The sequence below is a fragment of the Hevea brasiliensis genome, chromosome 1 (assembly GCF_030052815.1).
Source record: "Hevea brasiliensis isolate MT/VB/25A 57/8 chromosome 1, ASM3005281v1, whole genome shotgun sequence".
NCBI lineage: Eukaryota > Viridiplantae > Streptophyta > Magnoliopsida > Malpighiales > Euphorbiaceae > Hevea > Hevea brasiliensis.
Window position 1 is genome coordinate 44,851,450 of NC_079493.1, and position 23,369 is coordinate 44,874,818.

General features: G+C 36.6%; 1 protein-coding gene across 1 annotated transcript in view; it reads right to left on the reverse strand.

Annotated features, from left to right (window-relative positions):
• The window catches only part of LOC110656515 (E3 ubiquitin ligase BIG BROTHER-related), a 35,853-nt gene extending 12,996 nt beyond the window's left edge, over positions 1-22,857 (reverse strand). Inside the window, exons 1-3 of the mRNA XM_021813345.2 lie at positions 22,447-22,857; positions 21,837-22,182; positions 21,675-21,715 (exon numbers count right to left, since the gene is read on the reverse strand). Of these exons, the coding sequence (XP_021669037.1) occupies positions 21,675-21,715; positions 21,837-22,182; positions 22,447-22,680 (621 nt within the window). The 5' untranslated portion in view covers positions 22,681-22,857. The remainder of the gene's footprint in view (positions 1-21,674; positions 21,716-21,836; positions 22,183-22,446) is intronic.
• Between the last annotated feature and the right edge of the window lie 512 nt (positions 22,858-23,369).

The window sequence follows — 23,369 nt, forward strand, 5'->3', positions numbered from 1 at the left end:
CTTGGAGCAAAAACCCTAACTTAGCGATTTTGTGACAAATTGGTATCAAACTTATTCTAAGCTGAGTTTGCTTCCAATCCTTCTTGCAGGAGTAGCAAGCTTGAACAGTTCAATGGGAGTATTCTAGAATTCCAGGTTTCTTTCTGCTTTTCTATCTCTCTCTCTCTCTCTCTCTCTCTCTCTCTCTCTCTCTCTCCCTCTAAATTCTTCTTTCTCCTTCCTAAAATTTCTTCCTTCTTTACCTCTATTCTTCTTCTTTTTCTTCTTCTGTTCTATCTTCTCTCTCTATTTCTTCTTTCCTTGAAATTTCTTCTTCCTTGTCTCCCTGAAATTTCTTCCCTTTCTCACCTCTATTTCATTCTTAAAATTCTTGAATCAAATTTCTTTCTTCTTCTATTAATTTCTAGTCCTTTCTTCTATTTTTCTTCTTCAATTTTTCACCTCCTACATTTCTAGAAATATGTTTCTTGAAATTCTTGAAATCCTTATTTTTGCCTTAGCTCTTCTTCCCTGTCCCTATAATTTTTATTCTCTAAGAAATAAAATTTTCCAACATCCTACACAACCTTCTACATGATAATCATGGAAGACCATCCTTGAGAACAGAAGTTACTTGATAGGATTATGAAAATTGTCAAAAGATGATTAAAAAGGCAGGGAGAATTGCTGTTACAAAAATTAAAGAAATATGAGAAGTCATTTCAAGAGAAACTAGTCAACGTGGTGGAAGCAATTCAAGTGGCAAAGGAGAATGCTGCAGTCAATGATCCACTTCTTGACAATTCAAGTGAAAAACAAGATGGCCCTGACAAAACTTCCAATAAGAAAAATACAAGTGCACTGAGATGGAGCAGCAAGATCTTATTTCTGCTTTGTCTAGTGCAAGAAAGGACTACGAGGAGGAGAAGGACGAGAATGGTGATGTTACATATAAGAGAAGAAGATATAAAAATAAGGATAATAATAGGCATATAGGTACGTGAGTAGTTGTTTAAGAGGGAAAGTTTGTTAGTTGTTGAGAATCTATTGAAGTAGTTATTAGTAAGTGGAGGGAAATTGTAAGCAGTTGTAGCTGTTGGAGGAGGTTAGAGCAATTATAGGAATTGGAGGGAAATGTGTATTAAAAGGACTTAGCTTACTTGTATTTGCATTCTGAATTCTGGATCAATAATACTACTCTTCTCACTTCATGATCTTTCTATCTTCTCTCTCTTTTCTTCTCTATCCTATCTTTCCTTCTATCTTCTTCTACTAGAATATAGTCTTATGCAATTGGAGAAGCATGATCAGTAGAGATTGGAGGAAGGAATAGTGCTTATGGCAAATGAAGAATTACACAAGGAACAACCTGAAATGACCCTTTCAATCCATGCAATTGAGGGTAGTCAGGGTATAGACACTACCAAACTTCTTCGGATAAACAAAGATAGGTAGTTGGTGATTCTTGTAGATAGTGGCATTACTAGTACATTTTTGGATGAAAGAGTTGCTAAGGAATTAAAGATCCTTCTGGTGCAGATTCCCCCCTCAGTAGTGAGAGTGCTGATGGCAAAACAATAGTGAGTTCTACTATGTGTCCTGTTTTTCATTGACAGGCCCAACAACATCTAGTAGTCACCCTATATAGAATGGTGGAATGAAGGGGTTGAGGCGACGCCGGCGATGTTGATGCGGGTCGAAACGGCCGATCGGTGGCCAAGGTCTCTCCTGAGCTGGGTGCTGAGAACAAATAGTCACCCTATATAGATGACCTGCTCTAATACCATGTAGAATGAGATGATTCTCCTTAATTTCAATTAATCTGTACATGGGTATATATATACAATTGATTCCTATAATTGTGTTCTACTAGTTAGGAAGAAATCCTAAATAGGAATACAGAATATAGAATATACAGAGAAATAATATAGTGATTGATTTTCCATAACAGTTTTGAATAGGGCTCGGGTTGACTACATTTGTAACAAGTTGGGCGTGATTAATATCTATGCTCCAACTTGAGGATAAGTGTTATAGGAAGTCAAATCCTATAATTATGTAAATAATATTATTTTTTAATTAGTTAGCATAATTAGTGGGATATCACCCTAATTAGAATACTTAATTATAAGATTCAAAATACTTAATTATAGGATCCTTTATATATAAATACCTTGCATCTCATTCAACAAAATACACAGAAAATATTCACTACAGGGCAACTATGTCTTCAGCACCAGTACTGTCCCTTCCAGATTTTACACAACCCTTTGTAGTGGAGACTGATGCAGGCAGTATGGGTATCGGTGTTGTTCTGCAACAACATGGCCATCCTATAGCTTATATTTCAAAAGCTTTTGGAGTGAGGAATCAAGCTCTTTTAGTCTATGAAAAAGAGCTATTGGCCATTACATACGTCGTCTCTAAATGGAGACATTATGTTAAACAGGGCACCTTTTATATCAAAACTGATCATGAAAGTATCAAGTATCTATTGGAGTAGTGACTTCACACAAATTTGCAACAAAGAGGAATTTCTAAGTTGTTGAGGTTAGACTATAAAATTCTTTATAGAAGGAGGAGCATGGCTCCAAATAACAGCCATTATTTATAGGTTTTTAAAGGGTCCGTTACGCATTATCCTGCTATTTATAGGCGAATCCTGAGTTGCATGTGTAACAGCCGTTACGACCATTACATAACGGTAACGATTGTTATTTACCGATGTGTAATGTTAATGGCCATTACTTCAATTATGTGTAGAAGATAGAGAATTTAGAGAATTTCTTTTATATTTCTTCATACAAAAATGATTTACAAGAATTCTAATTTATACACAAAGGTTAGGACTAAATAGAAAACTAATAAATACAATGATTTCTAATTATATTCTAATTTATAGCTAATTTACACTAATGAAGGGATTTACACTAATTAAGGGATTCTAACACTCCTCCTCAAGTTGGTTCATGTGTATTACACATGTCTAACTTGCAAACTAGGGTATGAAACCCCTTACAACTTAATCCCTTAGTGAACACATCAGCTAACTGATCTTTCGACCCTACGTAAGAGATACTTAAGGAACCATTGACAACTTTTTCTTTTATGAAGTGTCTGTCAATCTCTATATGCTTGGTCCGATCATGCTGAATTGGATTATGAACTACACTGATAGCAGCTTTGTTATCACAGAACAAGGACAAACCACTAGCTTCCAGCAATTTTAATTCCTCCATCAACTTTCGTAACCACAATAATTCACAAATACCTTGAGTCATTGCTCTAAACTCAGCCTCTGCACTAGATCTAGCTGTCATATTTTGCTTTTTACTTATTCAAGTGACTAGATTACCACCAACAAAAGTACAGTAATCAGATGTCGATCTCCTATCATCAAGAGATCCAGCCCAATCTGCATCTGTAAAGACCTTAATTTGAAGATGGCCATGCTTTGAGAAATAAAGTCATTTCCCAGGTGTAAATTTTAAGTATCGCAAGATGTGAAAAACAGCCTCCAAATAAGGTTCACGAGGATCATGCATATACTGACTCACTAGACCCACTGTATATGCTATATCTGGTCTGGTATGCGAAAGATAAATCAATCTGCCAACCAACCTCTGATATCTCCCTATGTCCACTGATTCCCCAACTCCAGCTTGCAATTTGTGATTTGCCTCAATAGGAGACTCTACTGGTTTACAATCTAGCATTCCCGTTTCCTCCAACAGATCCAGTATCTACTTCCTTTGAGAAATAAAGATTCCTTTATCTGATTTGGCAACCTCTATTCCAAGAAAGTACTTTAGCCTTCCCAAATCTTTTATTTCAAACTCCTGTGCTAGTCGCTCCTTTAGATGAGCCATTTCTTCCCCATCATCACCAGTCACCACAATATCAACCACATAGACAATAAGCAGAGTGATCTTACTCTTATAGTGTTTTACAAATAAGGTGTGATCAACATTGCTTTGGCAGTATCCAAAGGAAACCATAACCTTACTGAACCTGTCAAACTATGCCCTAGGTGACTGTTTTAAGCCGTACAGTGCTTTCTTCAATCTATAAACTTTTCCCCTGGTCTTCTCATCCTCAAATCCTAGAGAAATTTTCATATACACTTCTTCTTCCAAATCATCATGTAGAAAGGCATTTTTTACATCAAACTGTTGCAAATCCCACTCAAGATTTACTGCATATGATAATAAAATTCTGATGGTATTCATTTTAGTAACAGGAGCAAAGGTTTTCTGGTAATCTACCCCATACGTCTATGTGAAGCCTTTCGTTACCAGCCTAGCCTTATACCTTTCAATTGAACCATCTGCTCTATGTTTCACAGTGAACACCCACTTGCATCCAACTGGTTTTTTTTCTCAGTGAAAGAGTAACAAGTTCCCATGTCTTATTCTTTGCCAGAGCTTTCATCTCCTCCGCCATGGCTGCCTTCCATTTTGAATCAAGACATGCTTTCTTCCAATCCTGTAAGATAAAAACAAAGGAAACAGACAATAGAAAGGCTCTATAGGATGGAGACAGAATCATAGGAAATGAAATTAGAAATGAGATGTTTAGTACAGGTTCTAATACCTTTTCTAAGAGAAATAGGAATATCAAAATCATTATCAGAAGAAGGAAAAGTAGACTGAGAATTAAAATTAGACTCTTCACGAACCAAAGGAGACTCATCACATACCTCAGGATGTTCAGGAATTGAATCTAGAGATTCCAATTGATCAGCAATCTCCTGCTCGATGGCTATATCTGTCTTGTTCCGCCGAGTATAGATTCTCAAATCTGATCTATTTAGTCTCCCTCGAAATTTAGGTGACTCCCTCTGAGTATCATTATTAGGTATAGACTTTAAACTCAGATTTTTCCTTTGAAGTTGAAAGTTGGGAGAAGACAAAGAAGAAGGGAAAGAGAAAGAAGGGAAAGACAAAGAAGAAGGGAAAGACGCCTCTTCTTCCTTCCTATGCTTCCCCTGAAGAGATGGATGGAAATAAAATTCAGATTCCCTAAAAGTAACATCCATGCTCACAAAATATTTCCGTGTAGGAGAGTGGTAACACCTATACCCCTTCTGAGTACTGGAATAACCAACAAAGACACACTTGATGGCTCAAGGTTCTAATTTCCCCTTATTAGGCTGATGAACAAAACAAACACAACCAAAGACCTTTGAAGGAATAGTATATGAATTTTTACCTTGCAAAACCTCTAAAAGACTCTTAAACTCTAAAGTCCAGAGTGGCATCCTGTTAATAAGATATGCAACAGAAAGAATAGCATCCCCCCAGTAAGGTTTGGAAATATTCATCGTAAAATAAGAGACCTAGTAACCTCAACTAAGTGTCTATTTTTTCTCTCAGACACTCCATTTTGAGCACTAGTGTTAACACAACTAGTCTGATGCAAAATTCCATGTGACTTCAAATATTCCTGAAAAACTCCATTCATATACTCTGTGCCATTATTAGTTCTCAGTATTTTAACATGAGCATCAAACTGGGTGCTTATCATTTTGTAAAACTGCTGAAAACATGAAAATACTTCATTTTTCTCTTTCATCAGATATACCCAAGTTAACCTACTACAGCAATCAATAAAAGTCACAAACCATCTATAATCCTATAAAGACACAGTTTAAGTAGGCCCCCACACATCAGAATGGATAGTCATAAAAGAAACTAAAGCCTTATTATTTATTGAAGGATAAGATTGCCTAGTATGTTTGGCAAACTCACAAGCATCACATACTAATAATTCAGTTTTGCATTGCTTAAATAAAAGAGGATAAAGTTTCTCTAAAACAGTAAATGAAGGATGTCCAAGTCTCTTATGCCACTAGATAATTTCTTTCTCAGCACCCATAGATTGTCCCAACATGGCCTGATCAACACAATCATTCAATAAATATACCCCATCTTGCAGTCTACCACTGTCAATCGTTCTCTCTGTTATCAATTCCTGAAATACACAGTGAGTGGAAAAAAATTCAATTTTACAGTTTGAAAGCTTTTGTGATAAAACTGATATATAGAAGATTAATAGGAAAGCTAGACACATCTAAGACAAAACTATGACTTATATTAGGAGTGCATTTAATAGAACCTGTTCCAGAAACATTAGATAATGATCCATCCGCAGTGCAGACTTTTTCTTTGCCTGAACATGAAGAATAGGATATGAATTTATTCGAAAAGCCTGTCATATGTTTGTTTGCTCCAGAATCTATAACCCAAAATGAATTATTATGATTGGCAAGAAAAGCATTACCTGAGTTGACGAAGTTAGAAGAGACAACTGCAGTGGATTGTGATTCAAGCTGTGACAAGAATCGCCTCAGAGTCTGTACCTCTTCATTGGAAACATCCCAGTGATATCAGTATCTTCAGAAATACTCACAGCCTCAGATACATTTGCTTGTGGTTTAGCAGAGCCTATCCTTTTTTCTCCACGCCTTTTAGTTGGGTGGCCATGCAGCTTCTAACATTGTTCTTTGGTGTGCCGGGATTTCCCACAGTAGTCACAATGCAAGTGATCCTTATCTGATGGACCATGTGACTGTTCTCGTAAAGAGTTAGCAGTCAGCCCAACCTTATCAACAGCTGTAGAATTGATCATGACACTCCTACTCTCCTCCTACTAAACATAAGAATATGTCTGCCTTAAGGTGGGCAAAGGATCCTTACCAAGTAATTGGATCCGAGTCTGATCATACTCCACATTTAGCCCAGCAAGAAAATCATATATGCGCTCCTTCTCAATCAATTTTTGGATTAACTGCATCAGCCGAATATGAAGCCTGAAAGTCCTAATAAAAATCCAACTCTTGCCATAGACCACTCAATTCCGGATAATACTGAGCAACAGTCAACTCACCTTGTTTCACTCCATGAACATTGTTCCCAAGTTCATAAACTTAATTCTCCACTTGAAAATAAGTCTGAAAAACAGCACTCCAAATGGTAGCTGCACTGTCCAACAGTAAATACCCACGAACTACATGAGGTTACATAGAATTAATGAGCCATGATATAACAAGAGAGTTCTCCGACTCCTACTGATTGTAGGTAGAACTAGCACTTTCTGGCTTTTTCTTATCTCCACTGATATACCCCTGCAGTCCTCTAACCTGAATAAACAGTAGACAGGATCTAGACCATGCCAAATAAGTAGTTTCATCCAACTTTATAGAACTAATTTGTAAAGAGGGATTATCACTGACAAATCCAGTCTTTGTTTCAGAGGCTTCCTTCTTTCCATCAGTCATTTTTCAATTAAAGGAATAGATACTGAGGCAGAAAGCAAGAAACTGGACAACGGAAGGTACCAAAAAAATAAATAAATAAATGTGCAAACCAGGTGTGGAAACACATTGATCAAAGGCACGCCAAACAGGGAAGGTTGTCGACCGGAGAAATCACCAGAAAAAGGATGCACGCGTCGGTGCGTGAAGAATGACACATGCAAAAAGAGATGATTCTCCTTAATTTCAATTAATCTATATATATATATATATATATATATATATATATATATATACAATTAATTCCTATAATTGTGTTCTACTTATTAGAAAGAAATCCTAAATAAGAAATCCTAAATAGGAATACAGAATATACAGAAAAATAATATAGTGATTGACTTTCCATAACACTCCCCCTCAATTTTAAAGTATAAATGTTAATCATGTCCAACTTGTTACAAATGCAGTCAATCCTAGCTCCATTCAGAGCTTTTGTGAAAATATCTCCTAACTGCTCTCCAGTTTTGATATGTCCTGTTGAGATAATCTGTTATTGAATCTTTTCACAAACAAAGTGATAATCAATCTCAACATGTTTGGTTCACTCATGAAACACCGGATTAAAAGCAATATAGAGAGCAGCTTGATTATCACACTACAATTTTGCAGGCAGGGAGGTCTTAAAATCTGTCTCATCTAGTAATTGAAGTATCCACATTATCTCACATACTGATTGTGCCATGGCTCTGTATTCCAATTCAGCACTAGATCGAGAAACTACACTCTGCTTTTTGCTTCTCTAAGACACCAAATTTCCTCCAACAAAAACGCAATATCCAGTAGTTGACCTCCTGTCAACCTTAGATCCAGCCCAGTCTACATCTGGAAAACATTCAAAATTCAAATGCCCATGATTACCATATAACAAATCTCTTCCTGGAGCGCCCTTCAGATAACACAGGATTCGTCCCAAGGCTTCCCAATGAGCAACAGTTGGAGAAGATATAAACTGACTTTCCACACTAACGGTATAAGCAATGTCAGGACGAGTGACTGTAAGATAGTTCAATTTTCCTACCAATCTCCTGTATCTCTCTTGATCTTCAAACAACTCACTATCCCCTGCTAACAGATGTAAATTTGGAGTCATTGGTGCACTGCAAGGCTTAACACCTGATTTTCCTGTCTCTGCCATTAGATCGATGACATATTTTCTTTGAGACAAGAAAATACCCTTCTTACTTCTCATAACTTTAATACCCAAGAAATACTTTAACAATCCCAAGTCTTTGGTCTGAAACTGAGTTTGGAGAAAGGTTTTAAGAGATGAAATACCTGCAGAGTTACTCCCAGTGATGACAATGTCGTCCACATAGACTACCAGGAGAATTAAACCTGCCTCAGATTGTCTATAAAATACTGAGTGATCACACTTACTCTTTTGCATACTAAATTCCTGTACAGCTTCACTGAATCTCCCAAACCAGGCCCTAGGACTTTGTTTCAAGCCATAAAAAGACTTCCGAAGCCTACAAACTTTACCCAACTCCCCCTGGGCAACAAACACAGATAGTTGCTCCATATACACCTCCTCCTAAAGATCACCATGAAAGAAAGCATTCTTGATATCCAATTGGTACAGGGGCCAATCATATGTAGCTGCTAAAGAAATAAACAAGCGAACAGAAGTAAGTTTAGCTACAGGAGAAAAAGTGTCTAATCAAACCCATATGTCTGAGCATGCCCTTTTGCCACAAGGTGTACTTTTAACCTAGCCACAGAACCACCAGGATTTACTTTTACAGTAAATACCTATTTACAACAAATAGCTTTCTTACCAGTAGGCAAAGACAATAGTTCCCATGAACCATTAGCATCTAAAGCCTCCATTTCCTCTTTCATAGCAGCACACCAGCCAGGATAAGACAGTGCCTCACCAACAGTATTAAGAATAGAAACAGAGTCTAAAGAAGTAACAAAACACCGAAAACAAGAAGACAATTGATTATAAGAAATAAAAGAAGAGATAGGGCAAGTACATAAACACTTAACTTTATGAAGAGCAATGGATAAGTCTAGGTCAAAATCATGATCAGTATGAGGTACAGGATCTCCCAACAAAATAGCTGGTGGAGGATCTGAGTCAGGAATCTCCAATCTCCTGAAATAAATATGAAAAACTGGAGGTAGAGTAGGTCTAGAGACAGAAAGAACAGGCTGTAGGAGAGGACTAGACATTGGTTAGACAGTATATATTAAGAGATCATCCTCCTCCCCCTGACTCTCATACACAGATGATTGAGGAAAGAATGAAGTAGACTCAAAAAATGTGAGATCTGCAGAAACAAGATAACAATTACGAGTAGGAGATAAATAGCGGTACCCTTTTTGGAGCCGGGAGTACCCAAGGAAGACACACTTGAGAGACTTCGGATCTAATTTAGTAACCTGTGGACGAACATCATGCACAAAACAGGTACAACCAAAAATATGAGGTTCAACAGGGAATAAAGATTTTGTAGTAAACAAAGCAGTATAAGAAATATCCCCATTAAGAACAGAAGACGACATACGATTGATTAAAAAACATACCGTACAAACTGGATCTACCCAAAAGTGTTTAAGAACTTTCATATGAAAAAGAAGAGCACAAGTTACCTCAAAAAGATGCCAATTTTTTCTTTTGGCCACGCCATTTTGAGATGGGATATCAACACAGGAAGGCTGATGAAGAATGTCATTTTGTGTCATATAAGATTGAAATTGTGCTGAAAAATATTCTTTGGCATTGTCACTTCTTAATATGTGCACAAAAATATTAAATTGAGTTTTGATTTCATTACAAAAGGCACAAAAGATAGAAAACTCAAAATGATTCTTCATTAAATATAACAATGTAACACGAGAGTAATCATCAACAAAAGTAACAAAATAATGAAATCCAGTTTTAGAAGTAACAGAACAAGGAACCCAAATATCAGAATGAACTAACTCAAAAGGGATGAAGCCCGTTTATTGACTCTAAACACAGAAGGCAAATGATAATATTTTGCAAACTGACACGATTCACATTCTAGTACTGATAAAGACTGAAACTGATAGCACAACTTCTTCATGGTATACAAAGAAGGATGGCCCAATCTACAATGAGCTTCAAGAGGTGTTAAGGTACTAGAGCAAACAAGCGACCACAGTACATGATTTTTCAGAATGTAGAGATCACCTGACTCACATTCTCTACCAATAATCTGCTTCGTTGTAAGATCCTGAAATAAACAATGGTCAGGAAAAAGGGAAACAGAACAATTTAAGGTACGAGTAAGTTTACTAACAGAAAGTAGATTAAAAGAGAATTTTGGTAGATACAAAACAGATGACAAAGAAATTAACGAAGTCGGGTTCGCAGTTCCAGAACCCATGACACAAGAAGTAAAACCATCAGCTAAAGTAACAGTAGAGGAAGTGAGATTAGACTGAAAAGCAGATAGAAGACTAGAATTACCTATCATGTGATCTGTCGCACCAGAATCAATAACCCATTTGGATGAGGAAGACACAAGGCATGTAGTAGATTCACCTGACTCAGCGATTGCAGTGACAGGGAAACAGGTAGGCTTTATAGATGCCTGATACTAGAAAAACTGTGCAAAATCCTATACAGATACCAAAACAATTTTCTCAAAGGAAAATACTGTAGAATCCTCTGCTTCCATATTTGCCATACTGTAGCGGACAATTATATTTTGTATGGCCAGGCTTATGGCAATAATAACAAATGACTTCTCTTGAGTCCTGATTTGAACTAGCCTTCCCATTACGCTAATTACCTATGTTGCCTGTAATTCCTCCTCTACTTCCTCTTCTATTACCCTGTTGTCTATTTGGATTACGGCTAATAAGAGCACTACTGGCAGGCTGAAGATTGGGTACTCTCTGTACGAAGGACCCGTGTGAACATTTCATGCAAAGAGGAAATCTCAAAACTGGAGAGAATCTGAGATTTACCAGTCTCATATTCTGAAGGAAGGCCTACAAGAAAACTCATAACAGCTAGTTGCTCCCGTTGGGCCTGCTGAACTTTCACATCAGGACTAAAAGGCAACAATACATTAAGTTCCTCATATACTCGTTTAAAATCCATGAAATAAACCGTGAGAGACTTATCCTCTTTCTCAGTATGGTAGAATGCCTTACAAACATCATAAATAGGAGAGATATTCCCTTTACCAGAATACAGAAAATCTAAGTAATCCATCAATTCCTTAACAAATTCACAATGATTAATTAAACTAATTACCTCACTGTGAATCGAGTTTCGAAGCTGCAAAAACAACCGAGCATCCTACCTTAGCCAAGTTTGTCGTGTATCATCATTGAGTGAGTCTTTAGTAAGGTGATCATCCTTATCAATACTACGCAAATAGACCCTAACAGTCTTACTCCACTCCAAGGAATTCGAACCATTAAGTTTGTGCTCCGTGATCTTAGTCATCACCGGAATCACATCAGAAATAACATTCATATTGTCTACCATTTGTTGAGACAAAGAAAACTAATCGAAATGCTAATCCAAAGTGCTTACAGCCACAAAATAACCCAAAATCACAAATCAAACAAATACTGAAATAGAATCTATGAACCAAACCTCAGAAGTCCTTTAATAGTGTACTGGATCAGGCAACAACACAGTGGTGGAATGAGGGGGTTGAGGCAACGCCGGCAATGCTGATCGGAGTCGAAACGGCCAGCAAACGCGCCTCCACATGCCGGCAAGTGAAGAAACGGCGAGAACCTAAGTTGGGTTCGTGAGCCTCACGCGCTTGGATTTCGACGACCGGATCAGAGGGGACGGCCGGTCGGCAGGCAAGGTCTCTCCTGTGCTGGGTGGTGAGAACAAATAGTCACCCTAGATAGATGACCTAGAGTAACAGTGGATTTCAGTCCAGAAACAAAGGGGAAAGAAATTCCAGATTTAGATTCCTTGATGAATCTGCTTTGATACCATGTAGAAAGAGATGATTCTCCTTAATTTCAATTAATCTGTACATGGGTATATATATAAAATTGATTCTTATAATTGTGTTCTACTAATTAGGAAAAAATCCTAAATAAGAAATCCTAAATAGGAATACAGAATATACAGAAAAATAATATAGTGATTGACTTTCCATAACAACACAAGGATTCTATAGGCGCGTGAGCTCACGTGCTTCACCAAAGGGCGGTGGGACTCCGAGCGTAGGCCGATCGGCTAGTGTCCTTCCTCCTCAGGCCGGTGGTGATAGCCACCTCTCTTCTTAGAACGACGTAGAAGCTTGATCCACAAAAAACTACCCAGAACTACACTGTTCACGCAAAAAAATTTTGGTGCAGCTCTGATACCATGTAGAAGACAGAGAATTTAGAGAATTTCTTTTATATTTCTTCATACAAAAATGATTTACAAGAATTCTAATTTATACACAAATGCTAGAACTAAATAGAAAACTAATAAATACAATGATTCCTAATTATATTCTAATTTACAGCTAATTTACACTAATTAAGGGATTCTAACATTATGCATCTACTATAAATCACATGGAAACAATTTTTTTTTCTTCTCTTTTCATTATCTCTGTGCTTTTCTCTTCTACAGCTGCGGTTTCTTTCCTATTCACTCAAAATTTTCGCCCAAATTTCTCCTTTCTATAAATCTCTCCCTTATTGTTTTCTAAGCTAAGACCATCATTAAATATCTCTGTTCTCCAAAGCTACTTCTTACAAAAAGGTGAGTTATTTGTTGTTTTTTGCTATTTCTTTTCATTATGTGCTATTTTTGTGATAATAAGGTTAATTGTTTTACTACATCTACAAAATTATTTTGGCTACAAAATATTTTATGTTAATGATATTAAAAATGATAGATTCAATGTCTTTATTTTATGTATTTGTGCTTATTATATAGTTGTATATCTTCGTTTTAGTCGTATCTACTTTTATCTAGTCATTTTATGAACTTGGAAAATTTTTCAAAAGAATTTGATAGCGCCAGGTCGTTAGACTAGAAACCATGAGGGGGAGTGATAATAAGGCTGCATATGCTCTCTCCAAGAGGCCACATTTGCTACTCAAGGGGTTTATGCACTTCATTCTATAATTGTGCCAATTTGGAAAAATCACTTTTTTGCTAGCTATGAGCAAGATGATAAAGCTAATACTTTAGTGGCTCAACTTTTAGTAGATGCCATTGGTCATTCTAAGTATCAATTAAAGCAAGGGTTGTTGTATCATGAAGGAAAATTGTATGCAGGCACTAGTGGGGATTTAAGGAAGAAATTGATTGCTCAATATCATAAGTGCGATAGGGGCCATTCTCTCATTCACAACACTTATTCGAGGTTGCAAAAGCATTTTTACTGGCTTGGTATGCACTCAAATGTGTTTTAGTGGGTGCAACAATGTACTGATTGTGCTCAGTGCAAGGGAGATAATTCTGCTTATCCAGGGTTGTTGCAGCCTGCCCCATCCATTGCCTTGTCAAGCTTGGCAGCATCTCACTATGGATTTCATTGAGAAGCCTCCTAAATCAAAAGGCAACGACACTATCTTGGTTGTAGTTTGCAGGTATACCAAGTATGCCCATTTTCTAGCTTTGTCTCACCCCTTTATAGCATCTACAGTAGCTCAGATTTTCTTGGACAATATTTACAAGTTGCATGGGTCCCCTATCTCTATTGTTTCTGATAGAGATAAGCTATTCACTAGCTTATTCTGGAAAGAATTCTTTAAACAGTTGGAAACTACTTTCTCTTACAGTATTGCCTATCATCCTCAAACGGATGGACAAACAGAGCGTTTGAATCAGTGCTTAAAAGCCTATTTGAGGTGTATGTGTCATCACCAACCTCAATCTTTAGCATTTGGTTGCCTCTAGCTGAATAGTGGTATAATTCTACCAACCATAGCTCCATAAAAATGACCCCTTTTAAGGCCTTATATGGGTGTTATCCCTTTGCTCTTCCTGCTGCATTACCTATTGAAAGTCCAATCCAAGTTGTAGTTGACTTCTATGTTCAAAGACAGTAAATTCATGATATTTTGAAAACCAATTTGGAGCAAGCTAGAAACAGGATGGAGCAACAAGCAGATAAGAAAAGAAGTAAAAGAGAATTTTAGGAAGGTGATTGAGTTTATTTAAAGCTTCAGCCATATAGACAGAGCTCTCTGGCATTAAGGAAAAACTTTGATGTTGGCAGCTAAATTTTCTGGACCTTTTCAAGTTTTAAAGAGAGTGGGGTAGGTTGCCTATAAGCTGCAGTTGACTGAAAAAGCTGCCATCCACCCTGTACTTCATGTCTCTCTCCTTAAAAAGAAGTTAGGAGATAATATGGTGCCTCAAACACAGCTGCCCGCTACGCATGAGAATGAATTTATTGTGGCTCCAGCTGGTATTCTTAGCACCAAAATTGTGAAGAGCGGGTCAACAAGTAGTCCGAGATTTGGTTAAATGAACTAATTTGTTTGATGAAGAAGCCACTTAGGAAGATAGAAGCTTTCTACAAGCACAGTTCCCTAACTTCCAATATTCTTGGGTCAAGAATGCTCTCATGGAGGGGGTATTGTTACACATAGGAGAAGAAGATATAGAAATAAGGATAATAATAGGCATATGGGCACGTAAGTAGTTATTTAAGACGGAAAGTTTGTTAGTTGTTGAGAATCTATTGAAGTAGTTATTAGTAATTAGAGGGAAATTGTAGCATTTGCAGTTATTGGAGCAGGTTAGAGCAGTTATAGGAATTGGAGGGAACAGTGTATAAAAACGATTTAGCTTACTTGTATTGGCATTCTGAATTTTGGATAAATAATACTACTTCTCTCTTCTTGATCTTTCTATCTTTTCTCTTTTTCCTTCTTTATTCTATCTTCAGTCTTTTTCTACTAGAATATCTTCTGTTAGGGTTTCTAGCTGACAGGTGATGATAGGAAACTAGAGTTTAAAATGGGGAATGCAGAAGCTAAATTTGAAATTCTTACCATAGAAATTTTTGGGGATGTTTTTGAAAACAAGAAAGATAAAGGAGCTACCAAAAATGTCAGTGCTGTAAACAAGTGGCATAATTTTAGGAGCTGTTGTAATCCTATAAGTCTCATAGAAGATGAATGGGAAATATCAAGAAGGGAAAGGAAGAAAGTTCATCCATCAAACGGTATTGTGATCTTGAAGGAACAAGCATGGGAAATTTAGAGAAGTAAAAAAGAAAAAATGCTTTTTGAGCCTCAACTATGTCACATTTACTCCTGAATGTCTCCCAAAGCACTGTTATGGTATAACTCAATCAACTACTTCCTCAAAGTTGTAGTGGAACCCACATACAACCTATCCTATAAATAAAGAACACCATTCCTCAAGTTAAACCCTAGATAAGCATTACTTTCTATAGATAGCTATTGCACTAATTGAGTTAACTTTGTAATCCTTATCATAACTCTGAATCAGATTATCCATCCATTTAGGTGTAATATAAGAGTGTATAGCACCACAAAACAACTCCTGCCTCGCTAGTCTACTAAATAGGGCATCAGCTGCCTTATTTTCAACTCCTCTTCTATATAAAATTTTATAATCAAAGCCCAGCAACTTAGAAATCCCCCTCTGTTGTTGATTAGTATGTAACCTCTACTCCAACAAGTATTTGATGCTCTCATCTCATGGTCAGTTTTAATAAAGAACTGACCTTGCTCAAGATAATGCCTCCACTTAGAAATGGCAAAAGTAATTGCCAATAATTACTTTTCATACACAGATAGGGAACGACTTCTAGGGCCAAAAGCTTTGAAAATATAAACTAGAGGATGGCCATTTTGCTGGAGAACAGCCCGTATACCATAATTACTTGCATCAATTTCAACAATGAAAAGAAGATTAAAATCTGGCAAGGCAAGTACTGGTGCTTCTATCATAGCCCTTCTACGAGAATCAAATGCCTCTTGAGCTTTCTCAGACCATTGAAATGAGTCTTTCTTGAGAAAATCAGTAAAAGGTTTGCTAATTATGCCATAGTTTTTCACAAACTTCCTGTAGTACCCCGTCAACCCCAAAAAACTCATCAATTCTTTAATAGAAATTGGAGTTGGCCACTACACTATAGCTTGAACTTTTTGAGGATCAGTAATGACACTCTTCAACAGTTATAATGTGCCCCAAATACTCTACTTTTGTTTACCCAAAGGAACATTTGGACTATTTAGCATAAAGTTGCTACTCTTTCAAGATCTTAAAAACCTCCTCTAAATGCTACAAATGAGATTCCCAATCCTTGTTGTAAATCAGAATGCCATCAAAAAATACCAACAAAAATTTCCTTAAAATGAGGCCAGAAGTTATGGTTCATTAAGGCTTGGAATGCGGCTAGTACATTTGTGAACCCAAATGGCATGACATTGAATTCAAAGTGACCATGGTGAGTCCTAAATATTGTCTTAGGGACATCTTAAGGCTCCATTCTAATCTAATGATAACCAGCCCTAGAATCAATCTTTGAAAAATACTTAAACCTATTTAATTCATCCAGCAAGTCATCTATAATGGGGATAGGAAATGTGTCCTTGATAATCTTCTCATTCAACTCTTTGTAGTCTATAAACCTCCAGGTACCATTTTTTTTTTAACCAAAAGTATTGATGATGAAAAAGGACTTGTACTTGGTTGGATTACTGAGGAAGTTAATATCTCTGAAACAAGCTTCTCAATTTCAGCCTTTTGATAATAGGGATACCTATATGGCCTAATATTAATTGGTTGTGTATTAAGCTGCAAATGGATAGCATGGTTGTGACTTCCGAACAGTGGCAGCTACTGAGGTTCTTTAAAAACCTCATGATATTTCTTTAACATAGACTACAGTCCCAAATCTGTTACTGCAGCTTCCCAATTGTCCTCTTTTGAGGTGCTGAAGAGGATCCAACTTGAGACTTCACTACACACAATAAGGGAGATTGAAAATCCACTCCATTCCTTCCAAATAAGTCATTAGAATGACATAACACAACAGCCTTCCCTTCCCTATGCAATTTCAGCCCTTGTAAAATTACTTCCTTTCCTTTTTTCGTAAAGGATATCCTAGAGGCTCTAAAATCAAAAAGCATTGGATTAAAGCTCCTAAACCAATCTACTACCAAAATCATATCAAAACTCCCCAATGCTAATATTCTAAAGTCAAATCAAAACTTATAGGACTAAATTTTCCACATGAACGGCTAACACTGATGATTGCACTTCAATTTCCTCCCATCAGCTACTGCTATTGTGGTAACAGGTATATCCACCAACTCAAACTTATGTTCCTCAGCCACTTTCTTGTCAATGAAACTACTATTGCTACCACTATCAATTAAAATCAACATTTCTCTATTTTTATTAATCCCTAAAATTCTAATAGTTGTTGCCCCTTCACTCCCTTCCACTACATGAATAGAAACCATAAGTTCTCCTTGATCACCCACATCTTCCATTTCCTTTGCCACCTCATGCCAAACCTCCTCTCCATTCCCATCTTCCTGCTCTCCAACTTGCAAAGCTACTAATGCCTTAGTTTTACGTTGATGGCTAGGGAAGTACTTGTCCCCACATTTATAATAGAGTTTGGATTGGAATCTAGAATTTGACATGTTCTGAACAGTAGGTTTTGTAAGGTTAGTATTAGAATTTTGGTTAATAGAAGTTGCTTTACTGGTAGTAAGAGCAAAATTTAGGGTTTTACAAGTCAAATTTGGATTTGGTGGTTTAGGAGGGTAAGGAAACAATTGAGTAGGTTTGGTGTATGAATTATAAGGAGTGAAATTGAAAGTTACAAATCTAGGGTGGGAATTGAAGGTTATATTCTTTTTGATATCTTATAACTGTTCTTGTAGCCTAGCAATCTCTATTGCATCAGCTAAAGTAGTTGGCTTCATCATTCTCATCATTAATTGAATTTCATCCTTAAGCCCTCCAAAAAAAGGCAAAAAGAAAATAAGCCTCTCCTAAATCTGGCATAACCCTTTCCATCCTTTCCTCAAATCCTCAAAGATATCTTGATATTCTTCTAAGGAATTTTCTTTCCTAAGCTTCATAAATTCTTCCACAATATCATTGTTACATACATATGCTTAAGGAATGTATGAATTCTTGTTATAAATTCTAACAATATCATTGAAGCATATGATGGAATTAACTTCATAGGCAAACTTCTGTGGCACTAAGACACAATTTAAAGTTACAACCTTATAGGCAAACTTCTGCGGCACTAAGACACAATTTCAAGCTTTCTCCTAAGTATTATGGGCCTTTCCAAATCCTAGTTAAGATTGGGACAGTAGCCTATAAGCTTAACCTACCTCCTTCTTCTTCAATCCATCCCACGGTTTCAAATAAAGGCCGTTACGTAATGCAAAGGCTGTTATTTACCGGTTTTGAAGGGGGTCATTACGTGTGAGACCATTATTTACAGTAAAATGGGTACTTGCAAGTGTAATGGTAACGACCGTTACAGACCGTTACCGACCGTTAAATAACAGTAATGGCCATCACTTTGAAGATTCCTATCATTTTTTCACATGTGCATAATGTAGAGCCATTTTATGAACTTTGCAAAATTTTTAAAAAATTTTGCGTAGCACTAGGCCGTTGCCGTTACATTACGACCGTTATAGTCTTGTTTCCGTTACCCGCGACCACAACCGCAATTTGAAACCATGATCCATCCTGTATTTCATATATCCATGTTAAAGAAGAAGATAGGCAGCAATATTGTTCCCCTTTCTAAGTTACCCATAGTGCATGAAGATATTGTGACAGTAGCTTCCAGAAAAGGTTCTTCAAATCAGAATCATTATCAACAGCATGTTTTCTGGGGTTAATCAAGTGGTTGAACCTTCCTATAAAAGATGCAACTTGGGAAGGCTATTCTTTTATTGTGAACCAGCTCCAGAAGCTGAACTTTCTTGGAGACAAGAAAGTCCTAATGGGGGAGGTATTGTTACATACCAGAGGAAAAGACTAAGGCAGAATAAGGGCTAGTTATATGAGTTGTAATTGGCAGGAAAATAGTTGTCAAGTAGCTAGTTGTATGAGTTGTAATTGGCAGGAGAATGGTTGTCAAATTGCGGTCAAATAGTTATAAACTCTGTTGTAGCTCATTGTAAAGGCATTCTAATGTTTCCTCAAAATATAACAATTCTCTCTCTTTTCTGATTCTATTTCTCTCTCCCTACTTCTTCCTCTTCCTTCCTAAATTCTTCTAATTCTTCTCTGTTAGGGTTTCAATCCTAACAATATCATTGAAGCATATGATGGAAGTTAACATTTAATATTCCAAAATTGAGAGCGTTAACTGGCCAGCAGAAGATGCTATGTGGGATTCTCCCATTCTTTCAGCTGATGAGAAGGAAGCACCTATAATTTATTTTAATTTCCAGCATTTCCTTCATTCTTGAGGACAAGAATGATTTTCACGGAGTGGGGAATATTATGATAATAAGAAGAATAGGAGTTGTGAGAATGTATATGAGAATATATTGTATAAGTAGGGTGTGAGCTATTATGGGCAGTTGTAAATGGAAGGAAATAACTGAAGTTGTTAGGGAAGTCAGACTTAGTTGTAACAGTTGAGAGGTTGTCCATAAATAGAAATGTAATCTGCAAAAAGAGGCAGTTATGATCAATAAAGAAAATATTCCTCATCTATTCTCTCTCTATTTCTCATTCCAGTTTCTTCTATTATTTCATCTCCTTTCTTCTTCACTCTTGGAGCAAAAATAACTCAAGGATTTTGTGATAAGCTGATGCAGAACTTACAAATTACTGGTTAAAGCTCTTTTAAGGTTGGCTTTATAGCTAGAAAAAGTGGTGTTATATGAAAATTAGGGTTTGCAAAAAGAGAATGATTAGGGATCAGTTCTAGGGTTAAATTATATCACAAAACCCAAACAAACACAATTGCTGGAAAGTTACTAGAAATTTATTGTATTTCTACTTGCTTCTATAGCGTCATTCCTCATAGGAACCATCCTTCATGCCACTATAAAATATCCTTCCAATGCCCATTATGCATGAAGTACTGCATCAATCAAGTGTCAAAACTATCTATGACTATCTAAGCAGAATTCACATTTCTTTTCTACAGGCTACCTAAGTTGCAAATAGATCTACTATCCATTTCGATTTACTTCAAATTTGCTAAGTACTCAATACATGCATTCTGACCATTTCCTAAAAGGGGGAAAAGTCCTAAAATAACCACTTCCACAAGTAGTGCAATGAAATCTTAATTAACCATTAAGAGATTACCATTACGGACAGTTTTGCAAAACAAGAGAACAGGTACTTTTGATTTTCTTTACAAATATGGTCTTAACACCTGAAATTTGTAAAAGTTCTGAAGTCAATATCTAGATTGAAGCATTGTAAAGATTGTTGTTACCCAAAATAATGAGTAACAAACCTAGGTTGGCTGCTCATATATGTCAACCAAAATATCAGTTACATCCATCTATTTACTGATTAGACTACCACTACAATCTCCAAAAAAATAGACAAGTGTGTGTCACATATAGAAGAAGGAAGTATAAGAATAAGTGAATTGACTAATTAGTTGTGATGGTAGTTGAAATTGTTGTAGCTTTCTGTTAGAGGTTGTTGGAGAAATTGTAGCAAGGGTTAGGCAGTTAATAACTACGAAATAAATTCCAACCACATATATGTGATGTAGCATCTAGAAGCAAACAAAAAGTTTGGGATTCAAATAGTGAATAAAATCTCACCTAGCTGCCTCAGCATAGAATTTCATAAGAAGCTGTAATTAACCACTCATCAAAAAGGGTCACAACACTAGCATGTAGCATCTACCGAAAGAAGACAACTGTTCCTCTACTAATTAATTAATACACTGACACCCATTCTGAAAGTACCACAAGGCTTCAATCAACCTCTTGATTAATACTTCTAACTTACAAGAAACAAGTCCTAACATTAACTAATTATCCCTTTCTTTCTTTCTCTCTCTCTCTCTCTCTCTCTCTCTCCCTTTTCAACCCTCCTTTTTTTTTAAAAGGGGGAGAGGGGGGGAAAAAAAAAAAACCTTCTTTTCTAATCTAGACATGATGATAAAAGCACAAAGGTTAAAGTGTGATGTTTATGACACTAACATCTACTTAAGTTCACTTTTTGACTGTGTTGTCAACTCACTAATGCTAGAATCATGGAACCGCAGGCATACAACAGTTGAACATTTTTATCATCTATACCTTTTATCACCAAAATTAAAATGTTGACAATCAATATAAAAAAATGCGGCATACAACAGTTGAAGATTCTTATAAAATGCCATATGATAAGACAAATTGTCAAATTAAGATCATCCCTCAACAAGAGTAAAGGAAAAGGGAGAATCCAATACAGAGATACAAGATTTGGTACCTGAGAGTTACCACCATGATCCTCAGTGTCCTCAACTTCTCCTGTAAAAAGAAACCAGTAAGTTTGATAGCTCTCTTACAAAGACAAAAACACAAACACAAATGCAGATGCACAAGAGGCAAGGGAGAAAACAAAGGTCCCTTATTAGTTATTAACACTCACGGTCATCTATTCCAGCAAGAGCTAACAGTCTAGCCGCCATTTCTCTTTCTTCAGCATCCTGTAATGCTCTAGCATAGGCCTCATCACTAGAAAACATAGAAGGGTCAAGATCAACGCCAGGAACATTATCAGCTCCAGCATCAGCATGAGCATGTACATCAAATGCATCCATGCCATCATCTGCATCCGTGCCATCATCATCCTCATCCTCATCTTCCTCCACTCCTTCATTGTCATCAGTAGGATCACCAAAATCATCCTCATCATCATGCAAGTAGCTTCCAGCTTCCCAACTTCCATAATCACTTCCGTCATTGTTCAGTCTCAACATCATGTATGCTCTTTCCTGCTCCATAATTTAAAAGCACGTCAATTAAAAAGCTAAAAATAACTAAATCGAAAACTAGGAGAAGATCGTTTAACCCAACATTGGGTGTCAACAAACTAAGTAAAACATTAAAAAAATGAAAAATTAAAATTGAGGTTCATAAAAACATAAATGAAATTAAGATTCAACAGGCCATAAAAATAACAGAGAACTAAACAATCAATCACCTACAAAAATAGTGTCGAGAGAGAGAGAAAGAGAGAGAGAAAGAGAGAGAGAGACCTGTTCTTGAAGGGTTCGGGCAAGAGCAAGGTCAGCATCGACCTGACTGAGATTAGTGAAGGGAGTTCTTCTGGAAGAGTGACGAGGAGGCTGGGGTTCCTCTTGGTCTCCATTATCATTTGCAAAACCTAAATTAAGGTTGTGTTCCCGCTCTTGTTCTTGTTCCCTGCTGCTGCCATTGTTGTTAGCGATACTCTTTGCTTCTCCTGAACCCAATTTGACATTGTTCTCCATATAGTATTGTGTGGGTTTTGGTGGTGATTCGAAGACGCTCTTGGGTTTACAAGCTTTTGAAATGGATCGATTTTTCTTTCGCGTTTGATGGAATACAGAATGATTCAGGAATCAAAAAGATGTTAGAGAGAAAGAGGGAGGAAAATTTCGACTTAAAATGACAGATTTGTAAATTTTAGGGAAAAAGTGCTTTTTAAGCCCTCATAGTTACTTTTAGCTCAAATAAGTACTTATCAATTCAATTAACCCATTTACCCCAATGATTTAAGAACTATTTAATAACTTCAAAGCTTCAAAAATTTAGATCAAAGAAGCCTAATCTCTATTACGGAATTCACACATGATCTAGTACATTTAGTTTTCTATTATATAACTGTAACAGTTCCAAATGGAACAGTAAAATTATGATACAAAATCTGAAAAATCTGCTCCTTTTTTTAATGCTTAGAAATGGTATTAACGCTCAATGCTAACAAGTTTTAAATACAAAATGTGGTATGTTGAGAGTGCCAAAACCAATGTACCTAATTTCTACCTAAAAGTCAATATTTTAGTTGACCATAGAGGTGAATAGTAACACCGAAACTTGAAATTCAAAGATTGAAGAATTTTAAAGTATCGAATGCCCTAGTATACCTAACAAGATTGGTTTGGATAGTTTGGCATGCCAATAGGGTTCAGTTAACGAT